At 38.8% G+C, this 26,917-nt stretch overlaps 2 protein-coding genes across 4 annotated transcripts in view; one reads left to right on the top strand and one right to left on the bottom strand.

Moving 5' to 3' along the window:
* The window catches only part of USP37 (ubiquitin specific peptidase 37), a 90,228-nt gene extending 79,855 nt beyond the window's left edge, over window positions 1-10,373 (bottom strand). For 2 of the 3 annotated variants that reach the window (XM_082658418.1, XM_082658420.1), the window contains exons 1-3: window positions 10,240-10,373; window positions 6,087-6,227; window positions 1,663-1,888 (exon numbers count right to left, since the gene is read on the bottom strand). In XM_082658418.1, coding sequence (XP_082514544.1) covers window positions 1,663-1,818 — 156 coding nt within the window. In that variant the 5' untranslated portion in view covers window positions 1,819-1,888; window positions 6,087-6,227; window positions 10,240-10,373. The remainder of the gene's footprint in view (window positions 1-1,662; window positions 1,889-6,086; window positions 6,228-10,239) is intronic. The other variant, XM_082658419.1, reaches the window with a different exon arrangement.
* A 497-nt stretch (window positions 10,374-10,870) lies between these two features.
* CNOT9 (CCR4-NOT transcription complex subunit 9) overlaps window positions 10,871-26,917 on the top strand; it is a 28,099-nt gene continuing 12,052 nt past the window's right edge. The window contains exons 1-4 of the mRNA XM_082658434.1: window positions 10,871-11,024; window positions 20,660-20,839; window positions 22,674-22,789; window positions 24,703-24,812. Of these exons, the coding sequence (XP_082514560.1) occupies window positions 11,001-11,024; window positions 20,660-20,839; window positions 22,674-22,789; window positions 24,703-24,812 (430 nt within the window). The 5' untranslated portion in view covers window positions 10,871-11,000. The remainder of the gene's footprint in view (window positions 11,025-20,659; window positions 20,840-22,673; window positions 22,790-24,702; window positions 24,813-26,917) is intronic.

The following is a 26,917-nucleotide window of genomic DNA, read 5'->3' as shown; positions in this document are numbered from 1 at the left end:
TGAGGACAAGTGTATGCATATGGCTGATTCGCTTTGTTGTGCAACAGAAACTAACACAGTATTGTGAAGCAATTATACTCCAATAGAGATCTATTTAAAAAAATAAAAATAAACTCAATATTGCAAGGATACAACAGTCAGGGAAATTTCTTCTTGACCCAGCTGGTCCAGAACATAATCATCAGTGAGGCTTTTTGCAGTCAAATACTGTGGTTGTAAATGTGGATTTTTTCCTCACATAAGAATATTATCTAATCCTTTATAAGATGTTATCAAGTGTATTGTCTCACTATTATTTTGTGTTAGTCAGTTACCTGGGTTAATTACATACTACACAAAATTCACTTCTTTACAGCTGCCTTCCATTTTACTACTTAATGGTATACACCATCTCATCTTACAGCAGTATTAGGAATTCATTTGCTAGCTCTTTCTCTCTAATACAACTTCTGCACAGTGGAATGGTGCTTAGGACCCTCACCAGAAGATGTGCAGCAGCAAAGTTGAGTTTTGTTTTTGTTGGTATAGTCAGTTAGCTAGTTTATCAATGTTTATTGAGGGCCCACTATACACCCACCACTGTGCTACGTTCTGGAACTAACCAGAAAGATAAAACCTAGACCTTCAAGGTATTCATCTTCTAGGCCAGACATGGAACAGAAGTCATACTGAGCCAGGGCTCTCTTAGGTGGCCGACACTTAACTGACTAATCTGTGGTCTCCATTCCCTCTGCAAATGTAAAGACAAGGTCCACAACATGCTACGTGATCACAGCCAGTAGTGGCTACTCTAGCAGGCCTGCACCCTGCCACTCTCACCAGTGGAGTTGTCTGCTCACCAAAAGCCAATCTGTTTGTTCCCAAAGCTGTTTATGCTAGTTCTTCCTATCATTGTAATTACACAATTTAATTAAAGTTACTTAAAGTAAAGAAATATGAGTGCAAAAGAGATAAGTTGTTTCTATAAGATCCAAGTTGAAAGTCTGGGAAAGGCACGTTAGAGGTGAGTTACTAAAAATGTACTGTCAACTTAGGTGTGGGAGACCGAACTGTAAAACATCATTAAATCTGGAAAAATCTGATTGCCTCACAAAATGTCTTTAAGATCTTACTCCACTTTAAAGAAACTGAGACAAAATGACTGTGAAACGCTTGGACGTGTGGTGTGGCTTATATGAGAAGTAGGATGCAAAGCACTAATGGGAGGCCCTAAACTCAAAAGACAGGACTTGGCCCTACATCAAAAACTTGAGGGATGTTTTAAGTTAAAGGCTTAAGGAATGATTCAAAAAAAAAAAAAAAAGCTAACACTAAATGGTGATGAATTTATTATACACGTTGAGGGGGGAAAAATAACTGAAGTTATCCTAATGTAGTTTTAAACATAGCTTAGATAGATAGTATCCAAACTCAGTTCCTTTCAGCTTCCTCCCACTAGTTTTCTTTTCAATAATGGTGACTACTTCCTACTCTTTATTATACACCATCAACCATTTTGCTGAATAATTTATAATATATACACCTAATAGTATTAGTGTTCTGGAAATAAGAAGCAAGAAATAGTAATCTAGGAGGGCTACCATGATACTTAGTATGGCACAGAACAGCTATTCACTAAAGGATGTGATTGAAGATCTATTCCAAATCAAAATTTGGTAATACCTGAAATATCCTTGGAATTCCTCCAGTATTGTAGTGAACTACTAGGCTGACTTTATTCTCTTTTTCCACAACTTCAAAGGATCCTTCTTTCCATTTTGTAATCCCAGTCTGCATACTTCGAATTCTGATAGGACCATGTATCTTCAGAGGAGACATACTTTCTTTAAAAATAAATTGCTTCTAGCCAAATTAAAAAATATATATATATACCTTCACCTGACAGATTCTAAGGAAGAAAAATACAATAAAATAATAAGTTACAATTTACTAGTGATTAAAACAAGAGTTTGAAAGAGAACATTTAATGAACCATCTTATGTCCTTTTCTCCATTTCAATAAACTACCTCTTACTAAGTATCCTCAAAGGCTTTGGTTAGCTGGATGGCACAGGTAAGAAAAACAAATGAAGCAGTCACTGACATTCAGTGACTGAATTTACCCACCTTTTATTTTTTCTGCACATGTTCTCTCCTTTGCTGTGTACCTGTGTCCATTAGTGCCTAAATTTTGCATTTTGTACCATTAACAGCCATACTACTGCCACTAAAGGCAAGACAATCAGGAATACTAAAGATTCCATTCTCAGTGTGAGTGCCCATGGCAATATGAGCAACTTTTACCTTCCTTCATGATGCTAAAGGATCTTGAATTTCAAATATAAGTAAAAAAATATTTTCAGTCAGCTAACTCCATTTGTCAGAATTGAGTTCCTAGCAAAACATCAAATCATATCACCAAATAATTCTTTTTACCAGTTGGTAGTCTATGCATATCCATATGTGAATAAATAATAAATAACTGTGAGAATAATGAGTAATTAATTGTGAGAATAATCAAATTAGTTTAAATGAATAAATAATTGTGAGAATAATCAAATTAGTTTAACCTAAAGAATTATATTACTTCAGAAAATCATTTATTCTCTAGGGAAAACAGCCTAACAAAAAAAAAACCCCTGTTCCTAAGATCCACCTACCATTTATGCTTAATATTACCATCCTTGGAAAGAATATTTACCAATTTTATCTTTGACAAATATTCAAATTTCCCAAGTGAACTTCTGATACTTACAGAAATGATAGAATGTCTAAGACTCTTCAAACCAGCTTACCAGATGTCAGCAAGTAAATACAATTACAGTAACAGCAAAAAATGTTATCAAATAGTGCGTGTGTTACACACATACACACATATATGCAATCATCTAAAATTAAAACAAAACTTATACCGTAGCCTTCAAATCTCTACAAACATTGCCTTTAATACAGATTCTTGCTTATAATTTAATAAATTAAAAATCATTAAACTTTGCCTCTGCCTAAACAGCTCAACTAGAAAAGCTAAAAGTAGTAGTATAACTACAAAGGAAAAGCATACTAGATCTAGATATCAAGAGCCAGCTCTGTCACTTACTAATTTGTAACTTACCTTTCCTAACAACTAGTTTTCTCAACTGTAAAACAGGAATATGAAAATGCTATAGTGTTGCAATATTAAATGAAATAACACACATTAAGCACTCAACAGGCAGCAGCTTCAATATGAATGGAATTACTGTCCACTTTCTGAATTTATTCCTTGTCTGCAACACCTCTTTATCCAAAGATCCCAGACAAATAACTTGTTAACAAGGGTCACCAACTCACTGCCTATAGAGGCCAGGTAGGTGACACAAATGATTTAGGCAGGCAGAATATGAAAACTGCTACTCAAATCTAGCCGGTTTTGCCATGTAGAAAGTGAACCTAGCATTGCCAGATCATCTAATTCTTCAAGAAAATGACATCCATATTTTCTGTCAACTGCCCATTTTAAATTGTGGGCAATGAATTCAAACTTATTTTTTAAAGCCACAAATCAAACAAAATCCACCTGTAGGTAGAATACAGCCTGGGGAATCCTAGTTCAAGGCCTCTAGGTGCCGTACATCAAACAGCTAAGAATAACTTTAAAGAGAGATATGAAACTACTTTGAATAGTTAAAGGTATTATGCATTGTAAGTCCTCTACTATTACTCACTCATCTCATCAAATTTTTTGAGTGCCTAATTGTGGCCAGATTCAGATAGCATAATTGGCTGGATGTATGAATCCATCAAAGTAATAGAGGCCACTGCTGTTTACAGACCTGTTAATGTGACATTTTGCTCAAACTAGTAACTACAAAATCTGGGCCAGCAATGTGTTTGTAATGCTTTTTTTTACAATTAATAATTTGGTGCTTCATCTTTAGATACAGCCTTGAGATTTTTTCCACTCTGTCTCTCAGCACTGCCAAGAATATGTGGCCCCTCTCCTACTCCAGTAGGAGTAGGGGGCCCATGCCAGAAACATGAGTTATCTTTGACTTCTCTCTTGATGATTATTGGTATTGGACTGGAAATGGAAGGTAAGGTTGTCATTTCTACTTCCATATACCTTCCAGACATCTTTATAGTGAACTTCAGGTCAAATCACATCACTCTCTTCAATATCATTCAACAGCTCCCCAATGCCCTCACAATTAAATCTAGACTCATTAACATGGCATAAACACTCTTCATGATCCAGGCCCTGCTTACCTCTCTATCCCCAACAAACCCTCCAAATCCAGCCATCTGAACTACCTACAATTTCCCTAAAAACGGCATATGTTCTCAAGCCACTGTACCTTTGCACACACTGCGGTCTACCTCTGCAGGATTTTTACCTACTCTCCCCATCCCCCACCACCCCCTTTTTTTTCTTCTCCTGGCTATAAAATCAAAACTCAATTTAGATATTATTTTCTCTAAGAAGGCTTTCCTAGCTATCTTTCACTTTTTCTCTCACCCCATATCCACACTGACAGCATTGAATGCTCTTCTCTTCTGTTGTACCCTGTGCTTACCTCTAGTAGAGCATTTACCATATTGTATTATAAACTGTCTATTTACCTCTTTGTCTCTCTCTAGCTAGACTTTGCTGTTTGAAGACAGGGAGTATGTTCTTTAATCTTTGCATCCCCACTGGGACAGTGTCTGGCACACAATAAACAAACTCATTATTCAAGAATAATGAACAAATCAACACTATCAACTTTATTCGATTTACTGTTAAAATATACAGCAGCAGATACCAGAACCATAAATCCCTTTTATATGGCCGATATAGGATTATGTTTGCTAAGCTCTCTGCAAGAGTATCACTCTGCACTGTATACCTCATCTTCTGAATACTACATATAGGCTTTTTCTATGTGCATCTGAATTTCTCCTAAATGCAAAGCTGTCCACATATCTTGTTAAGATTCAATGAGAGAAAAATCATTTATGAAAAACAAGAATATGCAGTTACAGAATGCATTATTAAAACAAAAAACATTAGTAAACTTGCCTAAACTGGAATTCATATAATTTATTGTTCAATGAAGAAACTCCACTTAAAGAAAGAGGTTTATCAAATTACCTCATCTTTCCTTATGTCAGGGTGCCAAATTAAAAGCGAATAACATAAAACCCAATTATCTTAAATTACCTTAAAGACCAAAACACAAGTAAAGGACATTGACCTTGAATTCCTCCAACAAAAACATATTTTTAAAAATTGGATTATTTAACAAGATTTGGAGATGAAGATTTGAAAGTTCAATAAAAAAACTTTATTGGTTACTTCTGTTTCCCTCTATATAATTCTCTCTATATGTAATACATGATTTCTCTAGATATAATTCTCACACATTTTGATGCAGAGTTTTGGTTTGTATAAAATTTTACATCAGATATTGAACATTTTCTTAACCATTTCTACTAGCAATCTCTCTTTCTTCTATGAGAAAAAATCTAAAAGGTACAGGACATAAAATTGGCAGAATCAATAAGATTTTTTCTTAATGCCTCAAGCTAGTCCATTATCTGCTCTTGCACTAAATGAATTAACTATATTTACTTTTGTACACTGATCATATTATCAGGGTTTGCCCTACCTGGTTAAGAGAAAGAACACTAAGTTTCCTTTTTGGTATCTAGCATGATCCAGTAACAGTTAAACTTTCTATGAACCTAGGACAAAGACAAAGTTTCACTGAACTCTGTAATGTTAATTCACTATCAAAGCAATATTAGGAAGACAAAGTACAAGGAAAACCAATTATTCTTTAAGTACATCCAAAGAGATTCCCCATTCCCTAAATTTCTTCACTATTGTTAAAATTACTGTTCAATTTTGAGCAGTCTATGAAAGCTCAATCAACCACACTGGCAAAATGTTTCTATACCCTCTACAGTTATTTAAATGCTCATATTTTAGGTACTTCTTTGAAAACATTCTTATCCAGAGGGTATTCTGTGGTTTAAGAAAGCGTGCTAAAGCACAAAACTATTACTACAAAATAGAAGAAAACTGTCAATTCTTGCCAGTTTGCATACTCTTGGAAACATATAACCAAAATAAAAACATTACTTACTTTTCAGTGACTTTTACTGAAAAACCCTATGTAATAACAATTCACCTTTATTCTGATCCTTGTGCCAAAGGCAATGCGCTCTTCTTGGGGAACTACTCATATTCTGCAGCTATGCCAGTTCTCCGGGAGCCATCAACTCAGCTAAAGAAAATGTAAGTGTGCCTTTTTTTAAAAAAATTCATTTACAGCATTAAAATTTTTATACAATTTTATACAACAAAATTTTGTTACAAAATTTTATACAACAAAAATTAACGTTTGACTACTTAAAAACCACAAATTACTTTATAGAAAACATTTAATGCTCAAGATACACATATACACACATACACATAATCAACAGAACTCTAGGGATATATCTGCTGTGGAAAATGAGGGGCTCCAGGAGCACGCACCTTCATCAATTTGTGTCTTTTTTAATTTACTCCTGCTACATTTTGAAACTAAGAAGGCAATGAAAAAAGAATATATCCTTTGTTGACTTTATAAACATTGTTACATAACTGGATGTCTTAAATCTTAAAATACCACTTCCATGATGTGTTGATACAAATTTCAAAAGGTGGGTAAACTTGGCTTTTACTTTTCTTTCAAAACTATCTTCATGGGCTTGTTTCCCAAATTTAGGCCTCTCAAAGTCTCAACTTTCCCTGAAGCTCTACCCAAACATTTCTCACTGCCTTCTTGAATACTATAACGTCAACTTTAAACTCCTTTGTTCACTTGGTAAAAAATCATTTATTGAGCTACTCCAATCTGTTGGCACTGTGTTAGGGATACACATGTGAACATGACACAGTCCACGCCCTCTTTAAGAGACTCCCCAGACTTCCCTACATTTGTCCTTCCACTGTCATTCAGACAAAAAGATCTTAGCATCAGCTTTAATCTCATTCTCATTTATCTAAAACAGTCTTTCCATCACTACTACCCTAATTCAGAAATGCATCACTTTGCCATTCTTCCCACCTAATATTTATTATGCAACATTTACTAAGCACAGTACTAAGCACCATACATGCAATATCTCATAATCGTCACAACAATCCTAAAGGATGGGGATTATTAATATCTCTATTTTACAAATGAGGAAACTGAGGCTTAGAGAGATCAGGTAATTTATGCATGGTTACAGAGTCAGTAAGAGACAAAACTAAGTCTAGCACCAGAAGCCATGTTTTTAACCACTACCTTATCGCATCCCCAATGATTTGTAGCAACCACTTTCCAGTCTCCATTCTCTCAAGATTTTTCTATCCAATAAATCCTTTACCCTATAATACCCTTTCTAAAGGACTATTCTTTTTTATCTCTTACCAACTAAAGTGTGTCTCCTTAACTTTCTCTCTAAAGGGGGCAGGGGGAGGGTGGAGGGGCCCTGTCTTATTTTCTTTTGTACTCCCAACAAAATAACAGGCACTTAGTAAATGCGAAAATATGTGCTACTGATGCTAATACCCCTCCCAAACATTAAAAATTTTTTTTTTTATTTTACTGTGGTAAGAATACTTAACATGAGATCTACCCTCTTAACAAACGTTTAAGTGTACAATACAGTATTGTTAACTATAGGTACAATGTTGTACAGCTTATCTCTAGAATTTATTCATCTTGCTTAACTGAAACTTTTTCCCAAACATTTTTAACAGCTCATCACTATCTACAAAATAAATCCAAATGCTTCTGTGTTTGGCACTCCTACTTTTAATTTTCAATTTCTCAACATAAATCCCGTTCTACACACACAAATTATTAAATTTTAGTATTTTCTTCCATAACTACCACCAACCACTTACTTAAACATGGAATTTTCCTTTATATAAATTTTTGGAAACCTCATCTTCACTGGTCTCATAGTTTAACCTGTTGTTAAAATATATAAACACTGCTCTGATTTCTAAGGGCTTTCTTTCCTAAAAAGAGCCATAAAACAAATGCACAAAATTACTGTGGTCACTGAAAGTAAAGAGAGAAGTTGACCTAGATAAAGTTTATCTCCAATTCAAAGAGTCTAAAATCTGAATGATTCTATGACATAAGAATGGGTAAAATCATCCAAAGCTGGAAAACCCTTTGGTCTTTTGTGTCCTTTAATTTGTCTGCAGACTGAAAAAAGATGTTTGTCATCAGATGACAAGAATATCAATAAGCTGGTGTTTCCCAAAGACATGATGCTTCTTATATCAAGCTCCAATTTATTTATTCATTTAACAAATTCTTGAGAAATAGAAATGAAATAGTTCCTAACCCATATTCTAGTAGAAGACACATTTTAAATAATCACACAAGTAAATATATAATTAAAAGTTCTGAAAAATGGATAAAGTTCGGGCATGATGAAAGATTATAATAGGGTACCTGATTTAAGGACCGGGGTGGGTTTTTAAGCAGAGAAATGATGTGTTACTGCTGAATGGAAAAGTGATGTGGTTTGTTTGGGTCTGGGGAAGAGAGTGAAAGGAGCAAGAATGAAAGAAGTTAGGACAACCAGACAGGAGAGTATAGAAGTGATTCGGCTTATAACGACAATTACAATAACAATGAATGCTCACTGGCTATTTACTCTACATCAGGTGCTTACCATGGTTATTTAATTTAATCCTCATAGCAATCCAATAAGGTGATTATTATTCCCACTTTACAGATGAGAATATAGGAAACATTAAGTCCAGGTGAGAGAGGACTGTGGCTTGAACTAGAAAAGTGCTAATGAAAATGTACAGAAATATATTCAAGACATACAATGAAAGTAAGAATTAACAGAACCTGAAGAGGGTATAGATACATGGGATGAGGGTTTTCAAGTTTCTACACTATGTAAATGAATAAATGGATATACCACTTAATGAAACAGGATACCAGAAGAGAAAGCATTTGCGTATGGAGAGAATTAAGACTGGTTTCAGACATGTTATATTTGAAATGCCTAAGAAAAAAAATCAAGTTGAGATGTCAAGCAGACAGTTAGCTATTTAGATCTTGAGCTGAAAACAAAGGGAACACGCTGGAAATAAAACTTCTCATCAATATACAGGTAGAATTTAAAGCACAGGGTGGAAGGGAAGAGTAAAAGGAGAACAACCTAGGACTGAACACAGATAACCATTTTACTCCATCAAACATCTCTCCCTATGATCATCGATTACTTTGATGTCAACAGGCCTTTCAGTCCTCATTCAACTTTACCTTTCAGCAGAATTCAACATTACTGATAACTTCCTTTACCTTTTCTACAAGACTTGTACTCCTCTATCCGATTACTAAACACCAAGAATCCCTCAGGTGCTCCATCCTAGGTCCCCTTCTTTTCTAGCACTGTACTCTCTTTAGGTAATTTCATCCACATCCATAGGTTCAATTACTATCAACATGACAGATGACATCTATATATTATATACGTTTACCTATATATCCAGCTCAGAGCTCTCCTCTGAGCTCCAACCCAGTATATCCCAACTGCCTACTTGACATCCTCTGATAGCTTTTCCTGTTAGAGACTTGTCAGACACTGCCACCCCAAAAAAGGTATTTACCCAGAGCCTAAATTTTGAAAGGATTACAAAACCACTACAGGTCAACTCTTCAGACAGAATTTTGTGGTCAATTATCATTTCCTTTCACGGATCATGACCTAAAACAGGTAAACCTGACAACCTGATCTGATGGCTATAGATGGGGACCAACCAAAGGCACTAAAAAATACAAATCATGCCTTTTAGTGAGAAATGGTTAGGAAAGAGAAGGTGAAGAACAGCCAAGAGAGTGAAACAGTATCATATCCCAAGGCCTGATGGACGTGCGGCAACGGAAGTCACCTGAAGAGATAGCAGGCCTCTCTAAGGGACGAGTGGCGGACGACAACAGCCCCTAGCAAAGAGGGGTCAGGTTCGGGTCGCGGAGGGAGCGAGTGACGGTAAAGACCAGGTCAAAGAAGAGGAAAAGCCTGGGAAAAGACCTAAGTGGAGTACCTGTGAGGCCAGAGGGGGCGTCGCGAGAACGGGGGCGGGCTGAGCAGCAGCGGGGCGAACTCCATAAGAGTGAACGCCAAGTGGGCGGACCGCACGGTGTGGGTGGGCCGGGGGAGCTAGGGGAGCCAGGGTTGGGGCGCCAGGATAAAAAGGCTCAGTTGAGACGCTCGCCGGGCCCACCTTACCTGTGCCTGCGAGTCCGGAGCCTCGGACAGGCCTGCCGGAAGCACGGAGTCTCACGGAGGGGGAGGAGCCGGGGGTTAGGAAGGAAGGGACACCGGGCACGAAAGAGAGGGGCCGCTCGCTCCCCCAGTCAGGGAGAGCGGCTGATGGCGGGAACTGTGACCACACGCAAACACGCACGCACGCACGCACACCCGACGCGACCAGATGAGGCGCGTGCGCGCCAGCCTGAAAACTCCGCCCCTTCTACGCCCTCGCCCCGCCCCAGTGCCGAGCGAAGTCTCGCCCCAGCCCTGACCGTAGTACGCATGCGCACTTCTTACTTCATACACTTTCGCCCTCCCACCGTTTCCCTCCTACTCAGCCCAGTTGGGCATGCGCACTACTTGTCCTCCCGGGACTGCCCGGCTTTTCCCGCCCTTCACTGGCCTCCGGAGAAGGGTCAGAGTTCACGCCCTTCTCTGGAGATACCTGCTCCAAGCCGGGGATGCGGGGACTAGTAGGTGGCGGATGTCCTTCCTGCCCTGAAACTTAAGGGACAAAGGACAAACTCTACAACTGTTAGCTCTAAGAGCTGGGAGGCGGGAAGAGGTTGTGTGGGCGGGGTCAGGGGTGAAAGGCCAGAGGGGCTGCGAAGGGGCGGAGCCAGCCGGAGGCGGATGGCGGCTGTGGCGGCTTATCTGCTTCAGCGGCAGAGGCGCTGAAGCTGGGACGCGGGTCGGGCGTGTCCGGCGGTGGGAGGAGAGCGGCGGCCGCTCCCAACATGCACAGTCTGGCAACGGCTGCGGTAAGTGGCTGGGCCGCCCAGCCTGGGCCCAGAACGCCTCCTCAGCCCGGCGTTTCGGCCTTCTTTCCTCGCTCCCTGTGTCGGGCTGCTCCTCCTGCCCTCAACCCGCGAAGCCCCGGCCCCCTTCCTCGCCGCGCTTGGCTGTGGCGGAGCCGGCCCCCACTTTCCTCGCCGGCCAGCTCCCGCGGCCTCTGACGCCGCGTAGCGCGTTCTTTTCTGGCCCCAGGGCCTGGTCCCGCGGCTGGAGCGCCTCCCTCGCGGCCCGGACGGGCCATTCATTGATTCATTTCGCTGACCAACAGTTTCAGGGCGCCAGTTCCGTGCTTGGCGTTGGCGGGGGCGAGGGGACTTCCGCAGTCCGCCTGACACTGCCCGTGCTCTTGGAGCTCCCTGCTTAGGCACATCGCGGCGGGGAGGAAATGGCTTCTAGCTCAAACCACTTGCTTTACACATGCAAAATCCGAGACCTGGAGAAGCGAATAGTTACTATGTCCGACTGACGGTTCTCTGCGCTTAAAACCTTTTTTCACACATCTCATTTTACCAGCGTGATCTTTTACCAAGAAAAACAGATAGAGTAAATTAACCTATGTGAAGTAATCCTGTGGTCTCCCATTGCATTGAGAGAAAATCCAGACTCTTTGCCTTGGCCTACAAGGCCCTCTGAACGTTATGTTCCTTACCCAGGTTTTCAGTCTCTTCTGTCACTTGCTCCCCAGGCTCCAGCTACACTGGCCGCCGTTACATCTCTTCTACTTAACGCTTTTCCACTCCAGGTTGCATCTCTTACACACACACACACACCCCCATGTGGGTGTCCGGCTCCTTTTCCCTCAGGTCTCTGTCTAAATCACCCTAGAGTTGCCGTCCCTGACCGCCCTATTTAAAGTAGTTCTGTAACCCCCCAACTTTTCTCTGTTAGAGTACCCTTCAAAGAATTGATCCCAATTTGTAATTCTTGTATTAATTTACTTGTTTGTTATTTGTCCCCCTTTTGAGGTCAGGGACAGGGATCATGTGGGTTCTGTTTATATGGTTACTCCAGTGCCAAGTCAGTTCCTGGCACCAAGTAAGGGCTGAAATATTTTGCTGAATGACGCCATATAGATGAGGGAGGTGACTACTGAGAGCAAATAGCCGTAATAGGCAGACAGGATCTTGTGATTCGAGCATATTCTTCTGAATGCCCATCCAACTTTTTCAGTTTAACCAAGGTGAAGTGACTTAAGGAGAGAGTAACATACTGAAGTTGCATTACCAGGCAAAATAACATAAATCCTAAATAGAGGACAAAAGTTGCCTCAACTTTAAAGTCAGAAAGTGAGCTGAGTGTGACTAGGCTATAGACAGCATTGTCATTTCCAGGGCAAGTGGCATCTCTGCCTCCTGGCACCAAGTTTCTAAAGTGTTTGTAACTTTTCACAGAGAGAGGTACCTTTTATATATCTCTTAACTAGATGACTGCAATTTCCCCAGCTCTTTTGTTTCTTCCAGATTTTACATGTAATATGGGAAGAAGCTAGTCAGAAAATGAGGTTGTTGCTGGTAGGAGGGGGGCAGGTTAAACAAAGGATTCTGCTAAGGTTGGCTCATCCATCTCTCAAAATCTGATTGTCTTCTCTAGGCTTTGATACCAAGCTGCTCTTTCCCCTGTGCCTCCCCAGACTCTACCTATTCAGTTCCTTTTCAGTTGCTCCCTAATACATCTTTTGAACAGATATTAGAGCTGTGGTTCATTACTTAAAAACTCAGTACGTGTTTCTTCAAGTAAATTTATAGTGCCTTACCTTTATTTAGAAATTGAGCTTTTGATACTTTTTAACCTGTTATGCTGTTTGGACTACACAAAAGCTCTGACAAGTTCATTTGTACCACTCATTCACTGGAATATTTGGTTAGTGAATCTGAAGCAAAAAAAAGTTGAGCCACCTCTTTCCCAACCCTTAATGCCTTCCATTAGGCTAAACTGCCTGTGTTATTCTGATCTGGGTAAAGGGACACTAATGGTATATATCCCTCACTAGAAATTGAGGAGTTAATAATACATGCAGCAGTGCCTGCAGTAATCTAAACAGCTTGAGAAGATGCTTACTTTTTGTCTAATGATGAAAATTTGTGTGTATCTTTATTTCTTTTTTTTAAAATAACAAGTAAATCACTTCAGCTAGGGTGATAGTACTATCAAAGGAGAATGTGATCACATACGAATGCAGGATGTTATTCACTAGATGGAGGAATTGAGATCATTTGGGATGTGTCTTAAATTTTGACTCTTTCCTTTAGTATTTTATTATGCCAGCAATTTGTAGTATAGTGGACTCTTCTCATTCTTTGCAGAATACATCTTAACATCTTCATTATTGCCATTGCAGAATGTAATTTCTTTCTCACATCTACTAAATAGAAACAGAAATACCCCACAGGATTGTTTTAAATAAGAATAAGAGAGTGCTCAGTGGTTGGCTATGTTCATTCATTGGTTAAAAGACTTGCTCCCAGACTTCAGCCTTGGGACTCTAATTCCTGCCTCAGCAAAGTAACAAATCACCTGTTATGGACCTTGAAGACTGCTTCAGCTTAATAGTACCACAGATCTTCACATACAATGGGTCTTTTGTAATGAATGTTATACTAGTGATCTAAAACAGCCAAATGTAAACCTTTAGGAGATGCATTGGGTATGCTTCGTTTTTTGTTTTTTTTCCCCACTAATTTCCAGTGGCAATTCTGACATCCTTAAACCCTTGCTTTTTCCTCACTTTCCATGTAACCAGCAGCTGCATTAGTCATTTTATATCTCTTCGCTGAAGCAGTGCTAGACCCCTCCTCTTTGGCAAGTAGAAAGAACATTAAGCACTCTGAAGGATCTAATTCAGACAGCTGTCTCCTATTGAAGATTTAAGCAAATTAACCAACTTTTCTTTGTTTATTCACTTCCATTTTTAAAAAGTTATTTTGAAGAACATTCTGGCCCGTATTTTATAAAGATATGAGGATAGTTAAGCTAATTTAGTGTTTCCCTTTGGCACTATTAAGAAAGGTGTTTTCTTGTTATATCATCATTATGTAGACACCCAAAGCCACGTGTTGAGTCATCTCCAGACCAGAAATAATCTCTATTTCAATCTAATTCCATTTTTTATTCACTATCATGTATTCATCGATAAGAAAACCAACAGCTGTTTTGGTCCTCGAACATGAAATTTTATTGATAGATTTGGCCATTTTCTGTTTAAGAGAGCCATCAACAACAATTTTTTAGTTTACTCAAGAGGGGGGATCATATTTCTTTCCCATTTGTGGGTAAATGTGGATCTTTTCTAAGTTCTAAATATCTTCTTTTCACATTCTGTTAAGATTTTTCAGAAGTGGAAGACCAACTATCAGTACCCTGTGTTAGTGACACTTGGAGTTAACCATTGGTGACTCACTTTGATAAATGTCTTAAGCTTCACTGAAAGAAAAATGTTACTTGAAATACATTTTCCACATACAAACCAATAAACAGGAAGGAGGAGAATGAGTCCCTCCTAGTTGATAGTACAGACATTTTTTAACACATCTGTTAAAAGGAAAGGACCACTGACTCTAAGTAGGTTATAGCTAAAAGTATATAGTTACATGTAATTGATCTTGTTTTTGATGTTGGAAGTGTTGAGGCTGATAACTAATAGTTCAAATCAGACTTCTCATAAATGACTTTGCCTCTGGGTATGTTAATTGAACCCACTATTTACTCAAATCCAACTGTAACAGAATATCAAACTTAAACTTCTGTATTGGGTTCTTAAATAATTTCTTCAACTTGGAGGAATATTTGTGATTTCAGTCCTATAGACAAAGTAGGACTCACTGATTCTAGAGAGTAGACTAGAGTTTCAATGTAATTCTGCCATATACTTGCTTGTGTAAACTTCAGTATATTAAACCTCCCTGAACCTGTTTCCTCTTAGAATTTTGAGAATAATTTGAGGTAATCCACAGTGACTGGCACATAGTATTTCAGTAAACATTGCCTCCTATTAAAAGTTCTTAGAAAAAATCAAACCTAGTCTATAGTAGAGGGCTGGGTGTGGGGTTTTCTGAAAGGAGTATAGAGAATTTGGGGGGGATAATGGAATGTCCAGTAATGTATCTTGATTGTGGTGGTGGTTACTTGGGTATATAGGTTTCTCAAAATTCATTGAAATGTACACTTAAATGGGTGCGCTTAAAAGTTGTGTTGTATGCAAATTGTACCTCAGTAAAATTGATTTTTTTTTTTTTTTTTGCGGTACGCGGGCCTCTCACTGTTGTGGCCTCTCCCGTTGCGGAGCACAGGCTCCGGACGCGCAGGCTCAGCGGCCATGGCTCACGGGCCCAGCCGCTCCGCGGCATGTGAGATCTTCCCGGACCGGGGCACGAACCCGCGTCCCCTGCATCGGCAGGCAGACTCTCAACCACTGCGCCACCAGGGAAGCCCAAACTGATTTTTTTGTAGCCAGTTAGTTTAGTCTCTCACTTGTAACTAAAGAAAGAAATTTTTGAGATTTTAGAGCTGAGACTTTGATAATTAATTTAGTTCCCTCATATAACCAATGATAAAATGGAGGCTTAGAAAAGTAAATGATTTATTCTAGGTCACACAATGGTAAAAATGGCAAAACTGTTTTGAAGCCACTTCTAGCTCCCAATCCAGTGTGCATTCCAGTTATGTACTTGTGTAGTTACTTGCAAATCAAGGTCTTTTTTTTTTTTTTTTTTTTTTTTTTTTTGGTGGTACGCAGGCCTCTCACCGCTGTGGCCTCTCCCCTTGCGGAGCACAGGCTCCGGACGCGCAGGCTCAACTCAACCACTGCGCCACCCGGGAAGCCCTTTCTTATTATTTTTAATTCTTTTTTGGCTGCACCACACACGGCCTGCAGGATTTTAGTTCCCCGATCCCTGGATCAAACCCGGGCCCCCTGCAGTGGAAGGTCAGAGTCCTAAACACTGGATCACCAGGGAATTCCCAAGGTCTTTCTTATTCTTAAACTTGACAACATGTTCTTAATTCTAGGTCTGTAAAAGGGGTACAGGCAGGATCTGTGAGTTCCCTGAAATTATGTATAAATTTTAGGTAAAAATAAATTATGTGCAAAACAGTTTGAAATTGTGTATTTTTCCGAGGAAAAGATCCAGAGATTTCAATTCAAGAAATGCTACCCTCTGCTTTTGTGGTAGTATCCTGCCGTTATTGTTAATGTGTTTAAGTTAGGTAGTTTCCAAAAGGGAAATCAGATAAATTTGCTTCTCTACCACTGGACGGTGTGTGCTGGTAGACTGTATCAGCCACAGCCTCAGAAATGTATTAGTAAATTATAAATTTAAAGAATTATAGCAATTGAACTAGGAATCTTTAGAGGTAATCTTTAAATAGAGAATTGGAGGAGGAGGAAGTCTGCCCACCGTTTACTCATAGTTCCATCAGTTGTAAAATGAGGATTATAACCACGGTGCTGTGATCATTCAATGAAACCATGCTTTTTAAAAGTACAATACAGGGACTTCCCTGGTGGCACAGTGGTTAAGAATCCGCCTGCCAATGCAGAGAACACAGGTTTGATCCCTGGTCTGGGAAGATCCCACATGCCGCGGAGCAACTAAGCCCCTGTGCCACAAGTACTGACCCTGCGCTCTGGAGCCAAGCCCGCGTGCCACAACTGCTGAAGCCCTCGCACCTAGAGCCCGTGCTCCGCAACAAGAGAAGCCACCACAATGAGAAGCCTGCGCACCACAACAAAGAGTAGCCCCGGCTCGCCGCAACTAGAGAAAGCCTGTGTGCAGCAACAAGCACCAAACACAGCCAATAAATAAATTAATTAATTTTAAAAAATAAATAAATAGGGCTTCCCTGGTGGCGCAGTGGTTGAGAGTCCACCTGCTGATGCAGGGGACACGGGTTTGTGCCCCGGTCAGGGAAGATCCCACATGCAGCGGAGCGGCTGGGCCCGTGAGCCATGGCCGCTGAGCCTGCGCGTCTGGAGCCTGTGCTCTGCAACGGGAGAGGCCACAACAGTGAGAGGCCCGCGTACCGCAAAAAAAAAAAAATAATAATAATAAATAAATAAATAAAAGTACAGTACAGTTCCCTCTTTTTCCTCATCTACCCACCCCCTCTTTTACTTCCCACTCCCTTTTAGGAAGGCATCAATTTTCAGATTCTAACATTTTTGTGACAGGTGTGCCTAAACGATCTTTGGGATTCAGAAGGAGAGTCAGATGCATTTGGGGTTTTTATTACCATCAAGATCTAGTAAGATGCTGGAGTTGTGCTTTGGGGCTTTATTCAGGGATGAAGTCCAAAGTATTTTATCAGTCGTCTGGTAATATAAGTTAATATAGAAATCAGTGCGTAATTCAAAATGTAAATATATGGGAATTCCCGGGCGGTCCAGTGGACTCGGCGCTTTCACTGCCGGGGCCCGGGTTCCAAGATCCTTCAAGGCAAGCAGCACGGCCAAAAAAAAAAAAAGAGCAAAAATACTTCCTTTTTATTCTCCAAAATAACTAACTTTCCTTGTGTGTTATAAAATTACTTGTTAATGTTGGTAGGGAAGGGGTGTGTGTGTGTGTGTGTGTGTGTGTGTGTGTGTGTGTGTGTGTTGGTGGTTATCACTAGCTGAATTATGCCCATCTGAGCCATGATTTGACATAGGGAACTATGTCAAACTATTTCACTGACTTTTCCCATTAAAATGATGGTTATTAAGTACCTCATAATCTCAATAAGTAGAGAATTTCTCTTAGTATCAATGATATTGTTCATGGGTGTTGATTGTTTTTCAGATTCTGCTGAACTAACAGCAGTAACATTTTAATTTTTGTCTGAGATTTTTATATATTTCCTATTTCTTTTGTCTAGGTCACAGGAAATAGTTTTTTGGAAAGTTGTGTTTAGATCAGACCTAATCTTTCAGGCAAGTGAGAAGCAGCATTAGCAAGGCAGTTAAGAGTATGGACTCTGCTGCCAGACTACCTGAATTCAAATCCTAGGCTTTGCCACTTAACTTTTAAATAACGTCTCAGTTTTCTCATCTATGAAATGAGGGTGGTAATGACAAGTATTTATTTAAGACAGTGCCTGACAGAGTAAGCACTATGTATGTGAGCTCTCACTTTTATTTTAAGAAATAATTGTATTCATCCGATAACAAATAGGTATTCAGTGGGTTTAAACTAACTCCTCCTATTAAATTTGGGGCAAAATTCATCAGGGGTGATGAAAAGGAGGGTCCCTACCTCAGATATTTCCTGGTACCAAACTGCCCTAACTGCCTTCTGGTTGTTAGAGTGGCTGCAGAACTCATCTCTAAGCTTATACCTGAGGGCCACATTACCACCTACCTGGCATCCATAGCTCTCTTAGAACTAAAGTCCAATGGAGGCTGCAGAAGTTGGAGTATTACTGGCAGCAGGTTGTCATGGCCTTAGGGACCCAAGTAGGCACCAGATATTGACCCTCCAGAGTGCCAGCACCACTCCAGGGGCACGATCTCCTCTGCTGTAGTCAAGCCAGCTCTGGAAACGTCATATGTGGAGATAGGACCTGGTGTTCAGAAGCCACAATATGCTGACTGGTGTCTACCAGTGCAGCCTGGCGTTGTTCACCTAGGGTTCCCCAGGACAGGATAGGGTACAGGGTGCTGGGTACAAGTCACAAATTGGCTTTAGAGAGGGTGATGGAGTCTACTGATGGTGGTGTCTGGATGACAGGCCTCTAGGAATGAGTAATGACTAATCAGGATAGACACTATATTGCTGGAGCATTGTCTGTGGGGCCCTCTTTAGGATTGTGGGTCATCCAAGAGACTGTGGGCAGGAAACCCAAAGCTAAAATTTTAGCCCTTGTTTCTACTGAGCTTTTAAGGTGATGTAATACTCTAAATGTAAACATATCCTATCTTCTGGTGGGAATTACATTTCCAAAAATAATTTTTAAAGTCAAGGGCCTATCTGTGGTAACATAGAAAAGTCAAGTGCTTGGACCATACTGTTTTTGCTGTTGGGAGCGGAGGGCAGGAAAACTATTCCTTCTGCATCATTTAGGAGCCTATGTTTTCTTGAGGTGCATCACTGATGGGAATTACAAAGCAACTTTTAGCAGATTACTCTGAGGCACTTAAAGAGGACTTAAATTACATGGTATTTTAGTCTGTTTAGCAGAACACCTTGTGGTTCATTCTAGCAAGCAAGAGAAATGATAAACGTTAAACTAAAAGCTTCTAATCAAGCTTCCATTTATAGAAGGCAATTGTTCAGCTTGAGTAAATGTGACTGCTACTCAAAGTCCATCTTAGACTTCATTCTGTTCTTCAGCAAACACAGTTTTCCTTTTTGTTCCTTATTTTTATATCTGTGCGATGGGTAGGTCATCATTCTATCACACTAAGGTGTAGTGGGAACATGTGCATAGTGTGAGAAGCTGGTGTAATATGGTTCAAGAAAGATTGGAATATGCAACTTTTGTACTTGGGTGAATTGAGCAAGTTAATTCCTCTGAGCATTAGTAGTTTCATCTGCAAGTGTAGATCCCTTTTTTCTGTCTACCTACCCTATAATTCCTCATGGTTTGGGGGGAAATTAAGTGAGAAAATATTGGGCTAGGGATGGAAATCACCATGAATTTGTTAGGACTTTAGAGCCAGAAATAGCAATGGTTATCATTTTTCTAGTTTCCCATCTTATCTTCCAGATAAGAATAGTTAAGGGACTTAACCAAGGTAACAAGCCTGTTTGACAAATGTGAAGAATTATAGAAGTGCTCAAATTTTTTGGAATATTGAGATTCTTTAACACAATAAAGAAAGCATGTTCTGTTTATATAGTCCCTACACGAGTAAGGAATGAATGAATCTCTGAGGGGTGGAGGTACAATATGTATAAGAATCATTAGAGGGGGGAGTTTTTCCAAATTACATAGATTTTCTGCTTCATGGAGGGGGATGCTGGAATTACTGGGGAAGGAAGAGCAATGTGGGGGAGGGCTTTTTCTTTCAAAAACCATCATAGGCACATGGTTAAAAAAAAGAGTTTAAACTATATGCAGAAGATTTTATTGTATACAATGACAAGTAGGTCTCCCATATAGATTCCAACCTTAGAGGTAACTACTGTTAACAGTTTCTTATGTGTACTTCTAGAAATGTTGTATATAAATATATAAGAATATATGTGTGTGTTAATGGAAGCGTATATGCTGTTCTGCACCCTTTTTGGTTTTTTTTTTTTTTCTTATTTAGTATCAGCACAGTATAGAGCTAACTCTTTTTTAAGGGGCTATGTAGTATTCCATATAAAAATGTACCCCTGTATATTTAACCAGTTCCTTATTGATAGATGTTGATAGACTTCAAAAATAGTGCAGCAGTAAATATTCTGGTATATCTTCAGTACAGCCCAAGTAGACCTGTAGGATAAATTTCTAAACATGGAATTATTAAAGAGTGTGTGCCTTTTAGATTTTGATAGATTTAATTCATTTACATCAAGTATATGTATTTAGAAAAGCTCCCCTAGTATTTACAAAAAATATGTTCCCTCCAAAGGCTACTGCAGAGTAAGACTTGATTTGACTCTAATGAAACTCACGTTTACTTTCTTGTTTTCACTTGAAGCCTGTGCCTACTGCACTGGCTCAGGTGGATAGAGAAAAGATCTATCAGTGGATCAATGAGCTGTCCAGTCCTGAGACAAGGGAAAATGCTTTGCTGGAGTTAAGTAAAAAGAGAGAATCTGTTCCTGACCTTGCACCCATGCTGTGGCATTCATTTGGTACTATTGCAGCACTTTTACAGGTGGGTATATATCCATGAGTTGCATGTCATTCCTGTTTATCACACTTGTATCTCTCTGCCTTTGCCCAAATGATTATGAAAACTTTGGTAGGATGGTTTTTTTCTTTTTATTATTTTTTAAAACTTTATTTATTTTTTTAATATAAATTTATTTATTCATTTATTTTTGGCTGCGTTGGGTCTTCATTGCTGCGCGGGGGCTTTCTCTAGTTGCGGTGAGCGGGAGCTACTCTTCATTGAAGTGCACAGGCTTCTTATTGCGGTGGCTTCTCGTTGCAGAGCAGGGGCTCTAGGCGTGCAGGCTTCAGTAGTTGTGGCATGCAGGCTCAGTAGTTGTGGTGCACGGGCTTAGTTGCTCCGTGGCATGTGGGGTCTTACTGGACCAGGGATCGAACCCATGTCCGCTGCACTGGGCAGGCGGATTCTTAACCACTGCGCCATCAGGGAAGTCCTAAATTTTATTTTTTTAATTAGTTTATTTATTTATTTTGACTGCACTGGGACTTCATTGCAGCACGTGGGCTTTTTGTTGTGGCATGCAGGCTTTTCTACTCGCGGTGCATGGGCTCTAGAGCATGCAGGCTCAGTAGCTGCAGTGCGCGGGCTTAGTTGCAGTATGTGGGATCTTAGTTCCCCGACCAGGGATCGTACCCGGGCCCCCTGCATTGGGAGCACGGAGCCTTAACCAGTAGACCACCAGGGAAGTCCCAGAATGTATATATATTTTTTAATGTTAGCATTTGTGAGAATCTGTTTTAGAAAAGTCTAAGGTACTTGTTAAAGTGCAGGTTCTTGGATCCTACCCAAGAGATTTGATATATTTAGTCTAAGATGAAAAATCTATTTTTAACAGGCAGCTCCCCCACACCCAGGTGATTCCAATGTACATGGTGTAAGAGCTACACTTTGAGAAACACAACTTTAAGAGTGCTACAAAATAATATTTACTACATGGTGGGGGGGATGGAAAGGAAGGTATAAGAACTGAAAGGTATATTCTGGGGAAAGAAAATGTTAAGATAAAGGTATAACAGCTGTAGGATTAAAGGTGGGTATTCTTGTACATTGAAGAATAAATAACTGAAATTTGGTTCTGACCAGAACGGTCATTTGTGGGGAATAAATTGATACAGTATAGTCCTAAGACCCAAGATAGAATGATCATCCTTTAAAGTATTGTCCATAATTCCCAATAATTAGATCAATTTTTTTAATCTATTAAGTAAATTCATATTCTGTCCCTACAAAACGTACCCAAGAAACTAATCTTTCTTATAGGAACATTTTCTGTGTAAAAGTTTTACAATTAAGATAAATGGAATTGTGTTCAGCAAATCATTGCCTTTCGGCGGAGAATACATATATTCCCTGCTGTTTGTACATATCCCCACACATATACCCATGTTCTTATCTCCCCCTTTTGCGGTTGCTACCTGACCAAGGAGAAACTTTTTTGTGAGTCACTGTGGTTGATTTACTAACACTTTCTGGCTAGCTATCTCATCACTGCAACTAAAAGTAGGGTGTTGACAAAAGGGGGGATTATAAATATGAGTCCCTCAAGTGAAAGCCTCAACAGATGATGCAGGATATAGGAGGAAGTATGGTTGACCACAGTTGCCTCCATAGAGGTCTTCCTAGAGATATATGTAGAAATGTCTCAGATAGTCTCAGTCAGGTATATTTATGATGAAAGGATAGGAATATTGTTTATTTCTTCCCCCTCTTTTAATGGTTCGCTTCTTATAGGATACGTGGAATTAAAGTTATTTGCTTTCATACCATGGGAATTAAAGTTGTTCCTTGTTCATCTGGTGCTGATTTCCATTTTTAGGAAATTGTAAATATTTATCCATCTATCAACCCACCCACCTTGACAGCACACCAGTCTAACAGAGTTTGCAACGCTCTAGCATTATTGCAATGTGTAGCATCACACCCAGAAACCAGGTAAATACTTTGAATGAGTGTGTGGGTAGAGGTTTGTGTTGAATGTTGTCCTAACTTCTGAATGATGAGAGGAGGGTCATGCAGTAGGGTGCACGTGTGTGGGTGTGGATCTTTGGGACTCTTCTTTTACTTTTTTTTTCCTCAAGAATTTCTGGTCTCTAATTCACCAGATTTTAGTGTAGTAACAATATGGTATTGTTTAACATGTTCTTATATAATTAATTTTTTGCCTTTTCAAATTATGGTAAAATAAAAATAATGTAAAATTTATCATTTGAACCATTTTAAAGTATACAGTTCAGTAGTATTAAATACATTCATAATGTGCCATCATCACCACCATCCATTTCCATAATTCTGTTCATCCTGTAAAACTTAAACTCTATACGCATTAAACAATAACTCCCCATTCCTCTGCCCCCCAGGCCCTGGCAACTACCATTCTACTTTCCGTCTATGATTTTGACTATTCTGAGTACCTCGTTATAAATGGAATCTTATAGTATTTGTCTTTTTGTGATTGGCTTATTTTACTCACCATAATATCCTCAAGGTTCATCCATATTATAGCATATGTCAGAATTTCCTTCCTTTTTAAGTCTGAATAGTATTCCATTGTCTTATTTACTTTTTACCCATTGGTAGCAAGGAACTTTAAAGGATTGGTGGTCACCTCTCAGGAAAGGTCAGGCATACAGCTACTTCTCCCTCCTGAATCCATGGTAGGCATCACTGTGCCACGCATGAGGCACAGTGCATGGCATTTAGTAGGAGTTCAGTTAGTATTTGGACTCAGCACTTTTTTCTCACATAGTAAGCCAGATTTGGCTTCAGAATCTTTTTTAACACAGGATTTTAGGCAACCTCTGTAATAAATGAGAATTGGCTTTCAAATTGAGACACTTTTGCCTTCCTGCTATATCTGATGAATTAAGAAAGGGGAGATTCTGTTCAGGAATCTGCTTTGTGACTTTTATGGCCTTAAAGCACTTAATAGTCATTTTATTAAAGCCTTTCCTCTCTTTGTCAGTTTTTCCTTATAAAATCTGAGTGCTAGGCTGGCACTGACCTTTCGGAACTTTAGAAACATTGCTAAGAAAATTACTTTTAAGTACTTAAAAATGCAAGAGTACTTTCTTAAAATTTTTGGGTGTTGGCTCTCCTGTAAGTTATAATTATAAATTATATAAAGTAATAGACTGATTCCATATTAGTTGCTGAACATATTAGCTGCAGATTGAAATGTTTTTAGGATACTTAGTGTATCTGAAAGCTCTAACCAAAAAAGAGTATTTAAGCATAACAGATAAACCTTGATAATGGCTGCTTTACTTTTTTGTCTTGGTTTATAAGTTTTTCTCAGCTCCTACCTGTGAATATTACTGTTGACCCATAAACTAGATGAGGGAGGGCATCTAGGAGAATCTCTTGGGCCCTTAAGTGCATTTTATGACCTATTTTTTAAAACTTGCAGTTGGATATTTTATCAGTTTTTAAAGTACTTGGTACTGAATACAGGGAAAATTGTGTGTTCTCTTAACCATTGGTCTAGGCTAGGGTTTGAAGCCTTGACACTATTGACATTTTGGGCTGGATTAAGTCTTTGCGGTGGGAGGAGGGGGATAAGAGGGGACTGTCCTATGCATTGTAGGATTAGCAGCATCCTGGCCTCTGCCCAGTGGATGTCAATCCCTTCAGTATGACAACCAAAAATATATCCAGACATTGCCCCTGAGGGGGCAAAATCACCCCAACTGAGAACCACTGGTCTAGACTAATGACCAGTAACAGTCTTTCCTAGAGATTCCTTGGTCAAGCAGTGTTATAGGCCTTATAGAATTAACCACCTGGGAATGTTCAGAATCCTTAGAAATTAACTCTGGGCTCTGAATGTGATTATTTTTTTCTTTTAGGTCAGCATTTCTTGCAGCACACATCCCACTTTTTTTGTACCCCTTTTTGCACACTGTCAGCAAAACACGTCCCTTTGAGTATCTTCGGCTAACCAGTCTTGGAGTTATTGGTAAGTTATTAGGATCGTTTCGCAAGCCTGGGATCATCATCATTCATAATAGTGGTCTTAGGTGTTTTGTCTGTTCTTTTGTAGCTTTTGTTCACCAGCTATTCATTTTTGTCTTCGGGGTTGAGTCTAATAAATTAGTTTTTACTAATAAATGAATATCAGAACATTATTGCTCCTACCAAGTACCATTCTGAGTATTGTTAATAAGGCTGTAAGACCCAACATTTGGGATTAAATTCAGTGTGTATGTAGAAATGTTTAATAATTGTAGGGAAAGTAAAGAACAAGAGTGTTAACCAAAAGATTATTATTACAGGAGTAAGAATTTGAGTTTGTTTCTTGGTTTGATTTTTCATCTTTGTCACTTCTGAGCTGTTCTCCCATAATTCCAGGGATTTACTTTCTGTTTTAGCTTGTTGAATTTTTGCATGCTCAAATTAATGTTTCCATGTACATTTATTATGGGAGATGTGTCTAAAACGCTATATCAGCTATTTCAGATCTTAGACTCCTAGGTAGTAAAATCTTTAGATTTGTGAAATGTAAATACATTCAAGAAGATTTCTTTCCTAAATTGCCCTTCCTTTTTTCAGTGTCTTTTTCTCATAGTTTTTGCTCGACATACTAACCAAATAATAAGAACATTAGTTATACAAACTTTGTTTTGTTTGGTTATTATTTTTATGTTCAGCCTGTGTTCACATCCTTATGTTTATAAACCATGAATCAGGAAGTATAATTTAAAAGTTTGGTATTTCTGAGGAACATTTTATTCTACTTTTAAGAAGTAACTGTTATCTCATACTCCAAATGAATGTTATTGTTTTTTACATCTTCTCCCAAGTGGTACTGTAATTAGAAACTTTTTTCCCAATATATTCTTTCCAGCTTGTAAGATATAAAAACGTCTCGTGTAGGATTTAAAACATCAACATGATTCCAGCCAAAAGAAAACACTTGTATTCATTATTCTAATTCAAATCATCCTACTTCTGCTGTTTTTTTTACTACTGTGGTTGGATGATGCACTTATGTGTTGTTAGGGTAAATGTTGACTGTGGTGGTGGGTGGAAACAGTACTTGGACGGTATTAAGCCAGTTGTCTACCCTTGCATGTATTTTTAGAAACTCAGTTTCTCCCAAGTCATTGAGAGTACAAGCAGAAGGTGAATGTTTGGGCCTAGACTTTTTCCTGCAGTTCAAGGGTTATCAGACAAGTTTGAATATAAATGAAGTGATACGTAACATAGATTAGAAAATACTTGAAACTGAGTAAAAGTAAAAATACAACGTATCAAAATTTATAGGATGCAGCTTAAAGTAGGGCTTAGAGGGAAATTAGTAGCATTAAATGCTTATACTAGAAAGAAAGAGAGGTCTTCAATCAGTGAGCTAAGCTTTTCTTTAAGAAACTAGAAAAAGGAGCAAATTAAACCAGAGCAAACAGAAGGAAGGAAATAATAAAGACTAGATATCAATGAAAATATGAAAAGAAAATCAATACATAAAATCAGTGAAACCAAAAGCAGTGTTTTTTTGTTTTGTTTTTTGAGATATAATTGACATATAACATTGTATTCGTTTTTGGTATACAACATGATTTGGTATATGTATATATTGCAAAATGATCGTACAGTAAGTTTAGTTAACATCCATCATCACACCTAGGCAACATTGTTTTTCCTTGTGATGAGAACTTTTTACGATCTCTCTTTTTAGGATTTCTCTTAGAAGCTTTCAAACATACAATACTGTATTGTTACTGTGGTCATCATGCTGTACATTATACCCCTGGGACTTATTTATCTTATAACTGGACGTTTATACCTTTTAACCACCTTCACCCATTTCATCCACCCCAATTTTTTATTGAAAAAATTCAATAAAATTAATAAACCTCTATCCAGACAGACTGATAAAAAAAAGAGAAGGCACAAGTTACAAATACCATAAATGAAAGGGGGTGCATTATAAAAGACTCTACAGACAATTAAAAAGATAATAAGATAATACTGCTAATAACTCTTTGTCCATAAATTTGACAACCTAGGTGAAATGCACAAATTCTTTGAAAATACGGTCTGGCAGAGTGCACTCAAAAAAAA

This window comes from Grampus griseus (genome assembly GCF_964374135.1).
Source record: "Grampus griseus genome assembly, chromosome: 7".
Taxonomy (NCBI): Eukaryota; Metazoa; Chordata; class Mammalia; order Artiodactyla; family Delphinidae; genus Grampus; species Grampus griseus.
This window is presented reverse-complemented; position numbering and strand designations above follow the sequence as displayed.